We start from the raw sequence: 14,461 nt of genomic DNA, 5'->3' as shown, positions 1-14,461 counted from the left end.
TCAGAATCCACATCGATATTTGGTAGTATTTATTAGATTTTAAGGAAATAAAAAAACAGGTCAATTTTTGATCTAGGAGGGAGACATTTTTATGGTACATATATCTGTCATTTATCAACCCCCTCCCTTCCACTTCCTCCACCCCTTATTTTTAAATAGGGAATAGGGGTCGTATGCTAGCTCATTTGAAAAGTTATTCAATTCTCTATTCAGTAATATTAACATTGACATAATCATTTATACAGGGTGTCGAAAAAAACTTATTTTGAATTAAAATAATTGACAAAAAAAAGAAGAATATAGGTAATTTTATTAACTCAGAATACATTCTACTGCGACATAAAACAAAAAAAATGTTTATTTGATAAATAAACATTTTTTGCTGCTTAAATTCAATATTCAATCTACCAAGAGGCAGATGGGTGGCAGCTTGAACATTTAAATTAAGCGAAAAGCAATGTCTATTTACCAAAAAACATTTTTTTTTCTATTTTGTAACAGCAGTAGAATGTATTTTGAATTAAATAAATTACATTCATTCTTCCTTTTGTGTCAATTAATTTAATTAAAATATTTTTTCTTGGACACCCTATATAAATAATTATGTTAATGTTGATATTACTGAACAGAGAATTGAATAACCTTTCAAATGAGCTAGCACACGACCCTTATTCCCTATTTAAAATTAAGGGGTGGTGGAAGTGGATGGGAAGGGGTTGACAAATGACAGATGTATGTACCGTAAAAATGTGTCCCACTTAGATCAAAAATTGACCTGTTTTTTATTTCTTTAAAATCTAATAAATACTGCCAAATATCGAGGTGGACTCTTTTGTTTGGTCCGCTCTGTATAACACTCAAAACCTGATAGCTTATAAAATATTGTATTTTAGTGGTAAAATAAATAAAAAGTTACCTACCTTGCTCAAAAATTAACCTTCCTATCGAATCAAACAACTTAGTCAGATGACGTTGAATTAGTTCTGGTTGATTACCATTGGACAAAATATCAAGTAAATCAGCCGACGAGACAAAATAAAACCTTGGAAATGCTAAGCGTTTTGTCTCCAAATAATCATTTAATGCCTTCTCACATAGTGTCAAATCTGCCAAGATGGCTTCTAATCTTTCAATAAGACCAGCTTTATTCGTTGATTTCACTATGTTTGCAGTTGACGACAGATCTTTCAATACTTCCTTAAACTCTCTATCGATCTTATCGAATCGGCGGGAATCTTCTGGTAATTGGTTCCGTATATCTTCGGAACCAATGAAAATACTTTCCAAATACATCCATTTTCTTTGAACCTAAGATAATGTCATAGTTAGTATTTATATACTTGGTTCTTTTCTTAATATAAAATTTATGTACCTACAGAAATTTAAAGACTACCAACAGAAAACCACATTGATATACTAATAAAATTATTCAAAAAAATTATAATACAGAAAAGGTAAAAACAATAAGCAATGCTGGTAATTTGCCTTTAGTTGCCATATTCTGAATTTGAAAAAAAAATATAATAGGGAATAAGCAGATCTTTTTGACGTGCCATTCCTATTACAGCCAACATTTCATTGGCTAGAATTAGTGATAAGTTTATATGACGTCATTATTATATTTGTTGTGATTTCAAATAGTAACTGACATCTGTCTTAATAGTGGAGGTTACATTTAATGTCAAATTATTGTTTCCAAATTATATTTTATTTAATTAGTTTATATTTTAACGTAAGTTAATTTTATAACCAACTTCACTTTCTCTTCCCTATCATTGATTGGTCGATTAGGCAGTCTTGTTGTATGGTAGGTTTAGTTAGTCATTAATTTTAAGGAATGTTGCTGGCTAAATGGGCAAAACTTAGGTGGGAAGTCTCTTTCTAATCGGAGGAGTTGATCTAATCGGTGACAGTGGGAAAGTGACGTGATCGATACATTTGTTTCGAGCTTCTGTCATGTGTCACATAATATTAATATATCTACGTCATACGTTATTGGTATTATACAATGATACACACCAAAGACGTATGACGTAGATATATTAATATTATGTGACACATGACAGAAGCTCGAAACAAATGACAATCGATGAAAAGCCCTATAGGGAAATGTCAGTTTGACACTTATAGTACTGATAGTTATCTTTGTTTCACACTCTTAAAGACAAAGAGAAACAGTGTAGCCGGTAGCTGCTTTGATATATTTTTTATTTGGCAACAGGCATTTCCTGTTGACGGTAGCGAAAATAAATATTACAGGAAGAAAAATTTCTTAAATTTGTTTGTCGTTAAGTTTGTACAGGTGCGGTGGGTTATAATGTCATTAAATCTACGACGTGCATTCCTAATTATTAAATTTTGACTTTTAGTATACCGGGGTAACTCCGAAAGTATGGGTAATATCTGAGTTCACCCTAATACACAAAAACCCACGCAAAGAAATATGATAAATATAGGGCGATCAATTTGATGAACCATGTTTTAAAAATCTTCTCACGAATAATACAGGGTGATTGATTAGTAGTGTAAAGCTCAATAGCTCCGCTATAGTAATAGATAACAATAAGAGTTAATGACAAAAATTTTAGCCACCTTTGAGCTTCACATTACAAAATTAGTTAGAATGTTACAGGGTGTTCGATAACACAGTGGCAGACCTAACTTATGTTTTTTAAATGGAACACCCTATATTTTATTTTATATTCGAAATCCTGTTAACTTCTCCATCACAAAAAATATAAAGGTTTGTAATGTTATACAGGGTATTACAAAGTTATACCCAATTTTGTATGAAAATCGTAACAAGTTCAACTCCCTGTATAAATAAAAATAAGCACAACAGCAATTGCTAATTAATGCCATATTTTTTACTTATTGTCAAAATTTTTAAGAATTATTGATATTGCTAATTTTCTTTATATCAAATACAAGGTGAGTCAAAACGCAAGTACATTATTTTCTTAGTAATGTTAAAGAGAGCACCCTGTATTTTATATCATTATTGAAAAGTAACATTAACGTATTGTAATTTTTATATAACATTCCCTATGCCCAAATTTATTAGTTTTCGAGATATTTTAATTTTTCAGAGCAAATTATTTTAGGTGTTTAAATTTATCTAAATTTTCAGTAAGCCATGACTGAATTGACAATTGAAGATTACCGATTATCAATCCGGTAATCAATGTAACACTGTAGCAAATAAAGAAATAAAAATAATTTATTAGTAATACATTTTACAAACAAAAACACAACCACTATATGCAACATTTTTGAAACAATTAAAAACTATCTTTTTATGTAAATGCAACAAATAAACAAAGAAAATTAGTAATAAATTTTACAAAAAAACACACAAACACAAAATACAATATTTTGTGTGAAGACAATTAAACACTACTTTTGTATGTAAATGTAACAACGTAACAAATAAAGAACTAAACATAATTTATCAGTAATACATTTTGCAAAAAAACATGTTTGAAAAAATTAGAAGCTACTTCTAATAAAATATTTTTCATATTTTTAATATTTAATTACATAAGGTGTTCAAAATCACCTCCTAACACATTTATGTACGCCTAAAAACGATCATTGAATGAGCTACTTACTCTACGGACCATTTGTAAATTAACACATCGAAATACGCTTTGTATTCTATTTTTCATCTCATCCCTTGTTGTTGGAGGTATTTTATAAACTTCATTATTAACGTAATCCCAAAAAAATCAGTCCAGTTTATTAAATTCTGGTGATTTGTGTAGCCACGCTACTGGTCCATTGAAAAATTAAATTATCTCGAAAACTAATAAATTTAGACATAGGGAATGTTATCTAAAAATTAAAGTATGGTAATGGTACTTTTCAATAGTGATATAAAATACAGGGTTTTCCATTTAAAATTACTGATAAAATAATGTACTTGCGTTTTGACTCACCCTGTATTTGATATAAAGAAAATTAGCAATATTGACCATTCTTGAAAATTTTGACAATACGTTAAAAAATATGGCATTAATAAACCATTGCTGTTGTGCTTATTTTTATTTATACAGGGAGTTGAACTTGTTACGATTTTCATATAAAATTGGTTATAACTTTGTAAATACCCTATATAAAATAACAAACCATTATATTTTTGTGATATAACAAACCTTTATATTTTTGTGATAGAGAAGTTAACAGGATTTCGAATTTAAAGTAATATATAGGGTGTTCCATTTAAAAAAACATAAGTTAGGTCTGCCACTGTGTTATCGAACACCCTGTAACATTCTAACTAATTTTGTAATGTGAAACTCAAAGGTGGCTAAAATTTTTGTTATTACTTTTATTGCTATCTGTTATTATAGCGAAGCTATTGAGCTTTACCCTACTAATCAATCACCATGTATAACCATGTCTACAAAAAACTAGACTACAGCATAACAGGAAACCACCTGGAATTAAAAAAAGGCTTTGGTACTCAAGAGGCATTATTTACTATACAAACACTCATAAAACGGTGTCTAGATGTCAACTGTGCGGTATTCATATTTTTAGTTGGCTTTGAGAAAGCCTTCGACAAAATACAACACAGAAGGCTTGCAAATATATGACGGAACATCGCAATAGATGATCAGAATATGAGCAGCAGTACAATATATCGATATATGTATTAGAAAACCACAATACCAATAAACAAACAAAAAATCTATTGAGATACCTATAAGAAGAGGAGTACTATTTCCTCTTCTTTTTAATATGTGCCCAGAAGAGATGTTCAAATAGGCTGATGGATCTGAAACTAACCATAGTATTGGATCAGGAGTCTTTGGCTAAACATGTAATTATAAAAAATCTTACAGTATAAGTCAACATACAACTGTGTTCCAAGCTGAACATTTTTGCTTGGAGCTTGGTTCCAAGCATTTTGCTTGGTGCATTGATGAAATCATAGATGGAGACCCTAAAGTTAAGAGAATCAACGTTTACACAGATAGCCAAGCGGCTATTCTGATAGTAAAGAACCCACTCACTAAATCAAAAATGGTGAGTAACTGCAAAGATAACTGCACTGACGGCCCAGAAATTATGAAATGCGAGGTAGAACACGCTATAAATAATGCTAAAATTAGAAAAGCTTGTGGTCCAGATGATACACCAACTGAGTTGCTAAAACTAATACAGGATGATAACATAAAAGTAGTAGTAAGACTTTTTAATTCAATATACAACACCGGAGTAATTCCCACAGATTGGCTCAAATTCATCTTTGTCGCAATACCTAAAAACCACAATGCGATAAAATGCCCAGAATATCGATTAATTAGCCTAATCAGCCACATTCTTAAAATTTTCCTCAGAATGCTTCACAACAGAATTAGACGCAAATGCGAAGATCTCAAAGTACCCAATTTGGTTTTAGAAATGCTATGGGAACCAGGGAGGCACTTTTTGCGCTTAACATCCTAATACAAAAATGCCGTTATTAAACAAAAGATGTATTTGCATGTTTCGTGGACTTCTAAAAGGCATTCGATAAAGTCAGCATGTAAAATTAATGCAAATACTGAAAAATATCAGAATAGATGACAAGGATATTCGTGTCATTAAAAATTTGTACTGGAATCAAACTGCTATCGTAAAAATTGGAGATAATTACACCGATGAAATCCATACAACGAGGAGTCAGACAAGGGTGCATTTTGTCGCCAACATTGTTCAATGTTTACTCGGACCAGTTGTTTAAAAAGGCACTTGAGACTCAGCCATATGGAATAAAAATCAAAGGGGGACTACTTAATGTGATTAGATATGCAGACGATACAGTAATTCTGTCAGATAATATTGAAGGTCTCCAAATTATGCTTGATCATATTCACGAGGTAGGAGAGGAAATGGGCATTAAAATAAACTCAAACAAAACCAAATTTTTAGTGTTTAGTCGTGACTCACATCCCGATGCAAATCTTCAATTAAAAAGAGTCCAAGTTGAGAAAGTTCACAAAATGACATATTTGGGAACTGTGATAACGAACCAACTATAGTCCATTCTTTCACGGTTTTTGATATTCCATTGACATGAAATTTGGCATACGCATAGCTTACATGTCAAAGAAAAAAGTGATATTGTGCCGATGTGTGCTTTTGCCCTTGAGGTGACTTTCACCCCCTCTTGAGGGTTAAAAAATATATGTCCAAAATAAGTCCGGAAATGGGTAAACTGACTAATTTTAAGTAACTTTTGTTTTATAGAGCTTTTTCGCCAAGTCAACACTTTTCAAGTTATTTGCAAGTGAATATGTTAATTTTTCAACAAAATAACCACATTTTTAGACGCTTTTTCGCAAATAACTCAAAAAGTAAGTATTTTGTCGAAAAAAACGTTCTTAACAAAAATACAGCCTATAAAAAAGTAAAAAAAATTGTGTACGCGATAGGTCTCTGGATCTCGTAGAACCAGAGTTATAGCCAATGAAAAATAGATTCATATTCACCAAATTTCAAATAGAATATTTCGACGTGAAATATCCAAAAAATTAAGCACTTCTTGAGGAAAATCAATTATAACTTTTTGAAAGTGTTTAAAACAAGCTTTATTTTTGTTTTTACAAAAAGTTTCTAGCATTAAATTTAAGTAAGTTACGCTCAAAATAAATTTGGTCCCTTTTGTTTTTGCAAAAAAAATCGGGAAGACCGCCCGTTTATTAGCAACTTAAATTAAATTAATCGTCACCGCTCCACAAATTATTTTACTTATGTTGTGTTTATATGATCTGCAAGTTTCATCGATTCAAAGGGCTTATTTTTGAAAAAAATTGGTTTCAAAGTAAAATTTTTAAAAATTTCAATTTTGAAAAATATGCTTTTTTTCAAAATAACTTAAAAATTGTTCGAGATACCAAAAATCTCAAAAACAAAAAAAGTCAGATTTGCTTTTCTGAATATCATGTATTTTTTTGTTTTTCTGTTAGACAAAAATTGATTAAGATTTGGTGTTTCTAATTTTGCATACATTCGTGATCAGTGACTCGTTCAACCCCTTTTAACTACATCCCTTTCAATAATACGGACTTTGAACCGATGAAACTTACAGATCATATAAACAATATATACATGAGTCAAGAAACTTGTGAAGTCGTAACGATTAAGTTCATTTAAGATACTAATTAGTGGGTCATTTTCTCGATTTTTTTACCAAAACCAAAAGGGACTAACTTTATTTTGAGCGTAACTTGTTTAATTTTGATGCTAGAAATTTTTTTTATAAAACAAAAATGAAGCTTTTTTAAACACTTTAAATAAGTTGTAATGAGTTTTCCCCGAAATGTGCTTCATGTTTGGTTATTTCACGTTAAAATATTCCATTTGGAATTTGACGAATATGAACCTATTTTTCATTAGCTATAACTCTGCTTCTACTAGGTGTAGAGACGTGATATATACACCATTTTTTTAAATTTTTTACAGGCTATATTTTTGCTGAGAATGTTTTTTCGACAAAATACTTACTATTTGAGTTATTTGCGAAAAACCCTCTAAAAGCGTGGTTATTTTGTTGAAAAAATTAACATATTCTTTGCCAAATAACTCGAAAAGTATTGACTTAGTGAAAAAACTCTATAGAACAAAATTTACTTAAAATTAGCCAATTTATCCATTTCCTGACTTTCTTTGGACGAATATTTTTTTATCCCCAAGAAGGGGTGAAAACCACCCCAGGGCAAAAGCACATATCGGCACAATATCACTTTTTTTCTTTGACTTGTTAGCTATGTGTTTGCCAAATTTCATGTCAATCCAAGCGGTTCTTTAAAATTTAGAGGTTTTGCAATATTTTACCGTTAAAGAACGGACTAATAGATCCAGACATAGAAATCAAACGTAGACTAGCAATGACTAAAACTACTTTTATGAAAATGAAGTCATTTCTTTGCAATAATCATCTCAGTTTAGAACTAAGACAAAGAATGGTTAAGTGCTATGTTTGGTCCGTACTTTTGTATAGTGCAGAAGTGTGGACGCTAAAAGTATCGATCATGAACAGAATTGAAGCATTGGAAATGTGGATTCATAGACGAATGCTGAAGATAACTTAGACAGCAAGGAAAACTAATGAAGAAGTACTAAGGAGGGTCAACAAAAATAGAGAACTGCTAAAGACTGTTAAACATCGAAAAATGTTTTATCTGGGACATATAGTGAGGGGAAGTCGATATCAAATATTACAACTGATCCTTAAAGGCAAAATAGAGGGCCGTAGAGGTGTAGGAAGAAAACAAGTTTCTTGGTTAAAAAACATTCGAGAGTGGACTCAGATACCAAATCCAGGACAATTTTTCCATATTTCAGAAGATCGAGAAGCCTTCGCAATGGTGATCGCCAACGTCGGATAATTCTGATATGGCACGTGAAGAAGAAGAACTGCAAAAATATCCTAAACAACCTGGCAAAAACAATAAAGTGTCTTTAATATCGGTGCTGGGTCATGAAGTAGTGCATGGGATTCAACGAGCAGATATGCTGGCATAACAAGGATCGAGAGAAACCAGGAAAAGTCCAGAATCTTTCTATGGTATCACTTAAAATGATAAAATGATGCAAAGGCGAGGTTAAAAAATGGGTGATAAGGAATCATCAAAAGAAATGGAGCCACTCAAGGGCAAATCTAGACTAAAAAAATAATCAAGAATATTGATAAAAGGCTCTTTAACAATTTGATGAACCTCAATAAAGAAGAGATCAACATGATGACTGGACATTGCTGTGCTGTTTAACAAACTACCTATACAAACTAGATCAGATGAATGAACCATGGTGCAGAAAGTGTGAAATGGCAAAGGAGACTGCAATACACATACTATACATACTATGCCATTTCAATGTGCTGTGATGTAAGGCAGGAATGCACTTGTCAACTGAGGTTTGAACCTCACTTAAACTACCAATACGAAATTTTTCGGCTTTCGTTTAATCCATATAACTTACTAGAGTTTAAAAAAAAAAGTATTGTACAAAGGCCTTGCGGCCATGCGAGACACTGGAGAGTATTTCCTGATTTAAGAAGAAAAAGCAGAAGAAAAATATTTCTCAAGTTTCCAACTTTCTGCCATTGTCTATTGGTACCTTTTTAACTTACTAAAAGGATTGGAAATTAGTGTGGTATAGTTAGACCCAAATCCAGACATCCAAAGTGAAAGTTATCCTCCAACACCAAATTGTTCTATATGGTCCACATAATGTCCAGAAAAAAGTCACACCATTTTGAGCGTCGGGTTTGGGGGGGAGAGGGAGGAGAAATCTGTAAATTCGTAGTTTTTTATGTTTTTCGTCAATATTTCTAAAACTATGCGGTTTAGCATGAACAACCCTCCACATAAAATTGTTTACATTAAATTTTAAATAAAAAAGGCCCTATGCATAACCCTTCTAAAATGAACGTTTCCAAAGTTACGGAGGTAGTAGGTATAATATAATTGGTCCAAAAAAAGGCCTAACCCAGACATCCAAAGTAAAAGTTTTCCTTCAACACCAAATTGTTCTATTTGGTCCACATATTCTTCAGTAAAAATTTACACCATTTTGAGCGTCCGGTTTGGGGGGAGATGGGGGAGAAGTCGGTAAATTAGTAGTTTTTGTACGTTTTTCGTTCAATATTTCTAAAAGTATGCTTTAGCTTAAACAATGTTCTATATAAAAATGTTCTACATAAAATTTAAAACAAAAAATGTTTTACACATAATTGTTATAAAATCAACGGTTCCAGAGTTACGGAGGACGAAAAGTGGAGGTTTTCGATACTTTTTATATTTTTTGGTTAATTAATGATGATTTTAGGTGGTGAAGTTGACGGTTCTTTAAGAGCTTATCACGCCACTGAAACAGCAAAGTTTATTTACAAAACACAATCTTGTTAGAGAAAATTTCTATAAATTGCCCAAAGAATATAAAAAGTATCGAAAACCTCCATTTTCACCCTCCGTAACTCTGGAACCGTTGATTTTATAACAATTATGTATCAAACATTTTTTTATTTTAAATTTCATGTAGAACATTTTTGTATATAACATAGTTTACGCTAAAGTATAGTTTTAGAAATATTGACCAAAAACTTAAAAAAAACTACTAATTTACCAACTTCTCCCCCAAACCGGACGCTCAAGATGGTGTAACTTTTTACTTAACAATATGTGGACCATACAGAACAATTTGGTGTTAAAGGAAAACTTTTACTTTGGATGTTTGGGTTAGTCCTTTTTTTGGACCAGTTATAATATACTACCTCCGTAACTTTGGAACCATTCATTTTAGAAGGATTATGCATTGGGCCTTTTTTATTTCACATTTAATATAGAACAATTTTGTATAGAAGGTTGTTCATGCTAAACTGCATAGTTTTAGAAATATTGACGAAAAACATAAAAAACTACGAATTTACCAATTTCTCCCCCCTCTCCCCCCCAAACCCGACTCTGAAAATGGTGTGACTTTTTCTGGACATTGTATGGATCATATAGAGCAATTTGGTGTTGAAGGATAACTTTCACTTTGGATGTCTGAGTTATGCCATCTTTTGGATCAATTATACTGTACTAAATAGTAATAAAAGAAAATAACTACTAAAATACCTAAAAAATAGAAATATAAGAGTCGTATAAAGAAAAAGAGTTAAAAGAACAATAAAAACAGAAAACTTCAAATCCAGCATTAATGAGTGACTATTAGCAAACAATAGTTGGTTGAAAATCAAACTCAAAATACCAATTTAGAATAGCTTATTTGAAGCTAAAGTGACTATGATTGTCAACATTCGTAAAATTTGAGGAGATTCTCTTTTGGACTAAATAAGCATGACAAATAATAAATAAAACGACCTAAAAAAGTTAATAAAAATTTCAAACCTCAAAATAGACATTTATAACTTGGTCAGCATTCGACAACTTCTTCTGCCACTCCGACACTTCGTCCAAAAAAAAGTCTATAAACTTAGAAGTCATCATATTTTGGAGAGCAACCTGATTTTCCTCCAATGTTTCTACGATTTCTTCCCCTATTCTGAGTATGCGCAGTTTGGTTCTTTCGTGCGTATCAAACTCAAACTCCATCACGTTCCAAGTGGCGTTGAGTTCTTTCAAAACTTTCTCCATAGCCATTTCTTTAACAGACTTGTCTACTATAGTTTTTACGTCTTCTTCATATTCGTGAAGATTTAAAGCAAGTAAATCTCTTAGTGTAGTCTCATCTGTCATGACGAATCTTACCTGTCAAAGAAAAATAGGTTGAAGTAGGAAAATAAAAATCTTTAGTGGTATAAGCGTTTATTATAAAAAGTAAAAAAGCTATATAAATAATCTATATCTAGATATATAAAATCATGCATTTTTTGTAAAAAATTAAAGTTAACATGAACGCATACAATTTTTGACGACACGAGTGGAAGAAGGTGTTATCTAACATTTCTGTCCTCTTCGGGATTATTTCCTCAATAGTACTTCTTTAACCTTCTTTTTTTTATAAACTGCCCGTCAAAAGTTAGGGATATAGAAAATTCTGCTGAATTTTTATAGTAGATTTTTTCGTGAACAGATTAACGGATTCCGCTAATTTTTTTTTATATTATTTTAGACTTTTCTTTATAGACAAGGCGGAAACGGCGGGTTCGTTGGGAAAAATATTCCCATGAGATATTTTTGCATAATCACATTCGTGAGACATCCCAGAATAAGGTTCAAGAAGTCGCCCACGAGAAAAGTGGGCCAATTTTTTTTTAACAATTTTTTTTTTAATCAAATTGCAAAAATCAATATTTTTGGCCCGGATAAATTTTTTTTAGGTTTTTTGGAACATTCTGGACAAAAAAGGTCTCTTATAATTTTTTTCTAAAGTTGATCTTTTTCGAGTTATAAGCAAGTTAAATTTTAAAAAACGCGAAAATGGCCATTTTTAAGACTTAATAACTCGGTCAAAAATTAATATTTTCAAAATCAGAAAGTGACTAAATCAAAGTTTAAAGTCGCCCTTACATGATCCTGAAGAAATCTGTGTCATTAATTTACTACTAAGCTGTTATTTTTAATTAATAACAATGAGTGGTTAGATCGTATTGACGCTGCTGTAAATGTGAGTGCGAGTAAGATGCACAATTGGACTACTGGAATGGCTTCTCTGTCGCACTCAGCATTTACAGCCCCGCACACGTGCATGGCGCTTATTATTATCACTTAAAAATAACAGCTTAGTAATAAAATAATGACAAGAATTTCTTCAGGATCTTGTAGGGGGGGCTTTAAACTTTGATTTAGTCATATATTGACTTTCATAATAATAACTTTAAGCGAGTTATTAAGCCTTGAAAACCGCCATTTTTCGTTTTTTTTCAATTTTAAATTGTTTATAAGTCGAAAACGATTAACTTTAGAGAAAAATTATAAGAGATCTTTTTTGTCCAGAATAGTCCAAAAAATTTAAAAAAAAAATTGTTCGGGCCAAAAATATTGATTCTTGCAATTTCATTAAAAAAAAATTGTTAAAAAAAAATTGGCCCACTTTTAACGTGGGCGACTTCTTGAACCTTATTCTGGGATGTCTCACGAATGTGATTATGCAAAAAAATCTCATGGGAATATTTTTCGCTTCGAACCCGCCGTTTTCGCCTTGTCTATTAGTATTTACACAGTTATGCAATGGTTTACTCAAATTTTTTTTGTACTTATACCGGGTGGAAGTAAAAAAATGTTTTTCTTATGTTAAGTTTGAGACGCCCTGTAGGGAGGACGAGGTAAAATGGGAGTATATATCGAAATCGTATTGTAGTCTTATAGCCCAGTAAATGAACGGGAAATTCGACGATACCGTGTAATTTACAGGGGCAACTCCGAATTGCATGAAAATTTGGATTCAGGTTCTACTTACCCTCCACTTCAATGTTGAAATTGTGCCGTTGGTTGCTTTTAATTGGAGGGTGACATTCACCCCTTCTCGGGGGTGAAAAAACATACGTTCAAAATAAGACCGGAAATGGATAAACTGATTGATTTTAAGCAACTTTTGTTCTATAGAGTTTTTTACGTAAGTCAATACTTTTCGAGTTATTTGCCATTGCAAATGTTGATTTTTCGACAAAAAAAACTACGTTTTCAGACGGTTTTTCGCAAATAACTCAAAAAGTAAATATTTTATCGAAAAAAATATCCTTAGCAAAAGTGTAGCCTATAAAAAACCCAAAAAAAATGGTGTATCAGTAAAGTCTGTCAATCAAACAAAAACAAAGTTGTAGCTCATGAAAAATACGTTCTTATTCGTCTAATTCCAAATCGAGTATTTCAAGGTGAAATCACCGAAAAATTAAGCAATTTTCGGGAAAACCCCATTTAAACTTTTTTAAAGTGTTTATAAAAAGCTTTGTTTTAATTGTTAACAAAAGTTTTAGCATTAAAAATAAGCGAGTTAAGCTCAAAATAAAGTTGGCCCTCTATTTTTTTGTAAAAAATCATGAAAATCTCGCCGTGTTTAGCTCCCCAAATGAAATGAATCGCTACCACTTTACAAACAATTTACTTACCTACCTATTTTTTATATGATCTGTCAGTCTCACCGGTTTAAAGTGTTTATTTTTGAAAGGGTTATAATTGAGAAAGCTTGAATGGGTCAATAATCACGAGTGTATGCAAATTTTGAACGGCCATATCTTGACCAATTTTTGGCTTACGGAGAAACAAAATGAAACTAGCATATTTATAATAGCAAAACCTACATTTTTTTACTCTTTAAGATTTTTCTTATCACTAATACTTTTTAAGTTATTTTGAAAAAATTAAATTTTTCAAAAATTTTTAGAAAAATTTTTTTTTATTATAAAACCAAATGTTTTAAAAAATAAGCACTTCAAACAATCATACTTACAGATCATATAAACAATACACACATATTTAAAATAGATGGTAAAGCCAAACGATTAATTTCATTTAGGGTGCTAAATAGAGGGAGGTTTTCACGATTTTTTTTACCAAAAAAAAGGGGCCAACTATTTTTTTCAGTGTAACTCGTTTATTTTTGATGCTGTAAACTTTTGTAAAAAACAAATAGTAAGCTTTTTTTGATACTTTAAAAATTTTAATAAGGTTTTCCCAAAAAACGCTTCTTTCTTCGGTGATTTCGCGTTGAATTATTCGATTTGGAATTAGACGAATAAAAACATATTTTTCATGAGCTACAACTTTGCTTCTACTCAATTTATAGACTTTACTGATAAACCATTATTTTCGTTTTTTTATAGGCTACACTTTTTCTAAAAATATTTTTTTCGACAAAATATTTACTTTTTGAGTTGCCTGGTTAAAACGGTCTGAAAACGTAGTTTTTTTGTCGAAAAATCAACATTTTAAATCGCGAATAACTCGAAAAGTATTGACTTACGTAAAAAACTTTACAGAACAAAATGTCCTTAAAATAAGTCAATTTATCCATTTCCGGCCTTATT

At 31.3% G+C, this 14,461-nt stretch overlaps 1 protein-coding gene across 1 annotated transcript in view; it reads right to left on the bottom strand.

Moving 5' to 3' along the window:
* Positions 1-14,461, bottom strand: part of LOC114326404 (dynein beta chain, ciliary-like) — a 328,677-nt gene that overhangs the window by 188,219 nt on the left and 125,997 nt on the right. The window contains exons 10-11 of the mRNA XM_028274767.2: positions 10,884-11,243; positions 921-1,308 (exon numbers count right to left, since the gene is read on the bottom strand). Of these exons, the coding sequence (XP_028130568.2) occupies positions 921-1,308; positions 10,884-11,243 (748 nt within the window). The remainder of the gene's footprint in view (positions 1-920; positions 1,309-10,883; positions 11,244-14,461) is intronic.

This window comes from Diabrotica virgifera, chromosome 4 (assembly GCF_917563875.1).
Source record: "Diabrotica virgifera virgifera chromosome 4, PGI_DIABVI_V3a".
In the NCBI taxonomy this organism is placed as follows: domain Eukaryota; kingdom Metazoa; phylum Arthropoda; class Insecta; order Coleoptera; family Chrysomelidae; genus Diabrotica; species Diabrotica virgifera.
Note: the sequence above shows the minus strand (reverse complement) of the source record. Positions and strands in the feature narration are given on the sequence as shown.